This window comes from Corvus brachyrhynchos, unplaced genomic scaffold, assembly GCF_000691975.1.
Source record: "Corvus brachyrhynchos isolate BGI_N302 unplaced genomic scaffold, ASM69197v1 scaffold114, whole genome shotgun sequence".
NCBI lineage: Eukaryota > Metazoa > Chordata > Aves > Passeriformes > Corvidae > Corvus > Corvus brachyrhynchos.
The window spans coordinates 8020461-8024587 of NW_008238337.1; the positions used below are offsets into that span (position 1 = coordinate 8020461).

Genomic DNA, 4127 nt, shown 5'->3' on the forward strand with positions numbered 1-4127 from the left:
CCTCCCAGGCTAGTTTTTTTAAAAAAAAAAAAAAAAAAAAAAAAGAAATTAAAGAATAATTATTACAAAAGAAATACACATCAGTAAACTGTTAAGTGAACAGCCTTCTCCACAATCCAGCTGGTCGAAAAGCCAGCACTGCTGCTAATAAATTAGAGGGTGCGGGTGCAGCTCTTGCCCACAAGTCTCAATACAACAGGAAACGTTTTCTAAATGTTCACAGCTCTTGCCAGGTCTCAGATGGTCACTGGGGGATTCCCTCTGCCCTCCGGGTACCTGCCTCTCACTGATCCTGCATCTGCTGCTGCATCTTCTGCAGCATCTCTTGCATCCGCCGTAGCTGCAGGAGACACAGAAAAGAGAGTCAGAAAGGGACCAGGAGATACACACTGGGGCAGCCCCTTGGAGCTGACAAGGGAATCTCTCAGAGAGTATTAACTCCTGCCTGAGCACAGAAGCACCTGTGTCTGGGGTGGAATGGAGCTATGTTTCCCTGACAGAGGAAGCCACAGGTTTCACACCCTGTCCTCCACCCCAGGAGCCCACAATAGTGGGACACAGGAGCGGGAAGCCTCAGGACTGCCTCTATGGGGCAACCCTGGAGAAACTCCTTGGATTCCAGCTCTAACACCCAGGAGGCACAGGCAGAAATGGTACTCACCTCCTCATCCTTCATCTTTATCAGCTTCTCTGTCTCAGTGTCTGGTGTTGGGAGAGGCAGGATAGGAATGGGGCTTTCTATCCTGTTGTCCTGAGTCAGCTTACTAGAGAAATGGAGAGAGGGGGGAAGAGCAGTCAGTCATGGTTCAGGATGGCTGGCTTTGGTGTCACCACACAATGACTGTCACTCCCCATGGCAGACCCACCAGCAGTGCTGCATCAAACACCCAACCAGGTGGAGGGGCCATGGGACAATCCAGTTCAGAGCTGTGGCATGCCCTTGGATGGAGAATGAGACCTCCTGTTCAGGAGGCGGGAGGCATGAGACAGGCACAGCACAGCAGCATTGCTCTGAGGGCTGGGGTGCCCATGACTGCAGGAAGGGGACACAGGAAGGAGGCGATTTTCTTCCAAAAAACAAGAGCTCTCAGTACATGAGGAAGGAATGTTAGTAGCCAAAGAAGTCAGGGCTGAAACTGGAACTACAAAATGCTCCTTGCAGGTGTTCACCACTTGGAGTCACCATTGGCTCATTACTGAGACAATTCCAGCCTTGGAGTTTAGGATCTCCTACCAAAATGACTCTCTAGAAATGGCCCTGTGCTGGTTTTATGAAACTTGTTCACTGGCAAGGAACTAATCATGGCATGAGAAACAGTACCAAGCTGAAGCTTTCTCTAAGCTTAGCAACCACTTTTTCACTGTGCTCTTCTTTTAATAGACACACAGCCCCACTTAAATAGCAGCTGTGACACTGCTCACCCAGCTCTAGCATTTAACATAGTTATTTTGGGACTCCATATACTTGCTGCTGAAAAAAACAGGCTTGTCTGCTATGCAAAAGTACTCGGACACACTGTGTGTCAGGAGAATGTGCCAACCTGCACGTCAGCACACATGCAGGACTGCTCCTTGCTGAAGCACAGCCATTCTGCTCTGCAATGTGGCAGCACAGAGCTACCCAGCCAGGGCTGGCAGGAAGTGAAGGGAATGGTTCACAACAGAGGAGCCAAATCCTACCAAACCCAAATTTTTTCACCAGTATCTCAGTCACGGAAGGGAGAAGGAAAAATAGAGGTCTCAAATGAGAAGCCTGTGAGTGTTCTCTCCTCTGTTTTCTGATCATTCTAACTAAAACCACAGCGCACCAAATGCAAAGGGAAGACAATGCAGAGAAGTCTTTGGAGATGTGTTGTCTTACTAATTGCCTGGGCCCTGTTGTCTGAGAAACAGCAGCATCCCAAGGGCCATGCTGTTATTTAGACATAACTGCAGACCACAGAATGCATTCCTCTCTGGCAATGCACACAGCTATCACCCACCAGAGAGATGGTTCATCCCGTTTTATTAGGCTGGATGTATTTAATCCACTGCTACAAACAGCTCTTCAAAAGAATCTCCAGGCCTAATTCTCTATGTCTGCATGGGGAATCCTCAGACTGGAATGTGGATTCTCAAAAGCATTCCCGCCTTGGGTTCAGGCTGTGGGAAACATGCTTGGATTTGCTATTTTAGTTCCCAGTGCCATTCCTGAGGCTGCAGCCCAGCAAGTCCCCAGCAGATCCACAGCCTCCTGACCAATGAGCTGTTGTGAGAGCAATCCCAGCTCCACAGAGAGTGAGAGACCCCTTCCACCAGAGGTGGGGACCCACCTGGTCATTTGCTGGATGCACTGAGCTCGATAGTTCTCATAGTGGACATCACAAGTGACATCCTTCAGGTCGTGCATGTGTGTCCGGATCAGCATGTTCCGCAGCTTCACAAAGTCGCAGTGTGCCTGGTTTTCCACTGGAAGCAGCAACAGGAGAGTGCTTGGGTATCACACCTCACCACGCCTCTCCAGGGAGCCCCTTCTCAGCTCCTGGACACCCAGACTGGACTAAAACCCCACCTCAGGGCTCCTTCCTCATCCACCCCTGCCACTGCCCTGGCACAGGCCTTGATGGTGCTCTGCACTTCTCAACACTGAGGCCAGGCTGCCAAAGGCACTGTGCTCCCAGGACTTTATCTGTGTAAAAGGATTCATTAAGCACATGCAGCAGAGCCCTGAGAGAGGATCCCATGTATATCAGATGTCACTGTTATAACCACAGTGAGCACAGCTGGTGCTGGAGGTAAATTGCTTGTCTCATCAGAATTTAGGACTTATCAAAAGGCCCCTGTAGACAAAATCAGCTCCTGAGGGGCAAAGCCAAAAGCAGGCAATGGAGAGCTGAGCTGCTGTTGCCATGGGGAGCCTGGCTCCAGACAGCGCTGTGGGAAGCACTGTGCTGCCGTGATGATCTCCATTTGCCTCTCTGCAGGGCTGGGGAAAACCAGCTGTATCAGGCACAGGGATTCACAAAGTTGATCCTACTGCCAAATGCCAGCATCCCGACAGGCACAGCCCCCTCTGAAGCCATCAAGGGTGCAGAGCCAACAGCTGGGCAGCCCAAGCAGCCAGCACCAGCCCATGAGTACAAACACAAGCTTTTGGGATCTAAAGCTGCAAGGTCTTAAAGCAGCAAACCAGCAAGGGCAAATCAGCAACAGCAGCAAAAGCCATTCCAGGGTTATTCTGCCTAAGGGCTTTAAGACATTTCTCCCTTTAGAAAGGAAGAAAGTTGGAGACAAACATTGTGCATCAGCACAGCCTCCAGCCCAGTAATTCCAGCACTTACAGGAGCAGCAGCAGAAGAGGGAGTGCACGAGGGTTTATGATTGTTTGGCTGAGGGCAACAGCTTCTCCCCAGAAAATAAATGGGCAATGCCCAGCCTCCCCTGCTTAATAAGAAGCCATGTCCTACTGCACATTAAAGCTCAAGCATTCTTCCATTCACACTGGAACCTCTCTTCCCCAGCCTGCAATGGGAGGGTTATTGATATACTCCCAGTAACAGACCTCCTGAACCAGTCCCGGTGCCTCTGTCTCTACCCTATCTTGTCCCCTGCCATGTGCCAAAGGTGGCACAGACAGTCCCAGCTCTCCCCTGCCATCCTTGTTGGAAATGCCTGTCTGTCCTTGCCCCATGCCTGCCTGCCCCTCCTCACAGTGCTCCCAGGCTCCATGCTTACCTTCCACAATGCCCCAGGGGTAGAGCCGTCCACGGACCCGCTGGCCTTTCGCCTCCACCACAGTGTTACTGCCGATGACAGCAAAGGGAGCACTCTCCTGGAATGAGAGGCACTGCTGAGCCCAGCTCAGCCCAGCCTGCCCATGGATCCCTTCTCCGGGAGCCAAGCTCAGGCATAGCAGAACAGCAGGAGGAAGGTGCTGGTAGGAAAGGCACAGGGACATCCACACGTGCCACAGAGCAGGGCACCACAACCCAGTTGCAGAGAAAAGCCTAAGGCACTGGGATCTACAGGCAGCGTAGGTCCCAGCCTGACCTCAGCTGTCCTGAGGGAAGCTGTGTCTCTGTAAGATGCCTGCATCCCTTTATTAAGGGGAAGATCTACAAGGAAGCCAGAGCAAAGAGGCTGGAACA

The 4127-nt window shown here is 51.4% G+C and overlaps 1 protein-coding gene across 4 annotated transcripts in view; it reads right to left on the bottom strand.

The window, feature by feature from the left end:
- Window positions 1-23: 23 nt before the first annotated feature.
- SEPT5 (septin 5) overlaps window positions 24-4127 on the bottom strand; it is an 18872-nt gene continuing 14768 nt past the window's right edge. For all 4 annotated transcript variants that reach the window (XM_017734959.1, XM_017734961.1, XM_008634102.2 and 1 more), the window contains exons 8-11: window positions 3715-3811; window positions 2313-2448; window positions 662-764; window positions 24-340 (exon numbers count right to left, since the gene is read on the bottom strand). In XM_017734959.1, the coding sequence (XP_017590448.1) occupies window positions 284-340; window positions 662-764; window positions 2313-2448; window positions 3715-3811 (393 nt within the window). In that variant the 3' untranslated portion in view covers window positions 24-283. The remainder of the gene's footprint in view (window positions 341-661; window positions 765-2312; window positions 2449-3714; window positions 3812-4127) is intronic.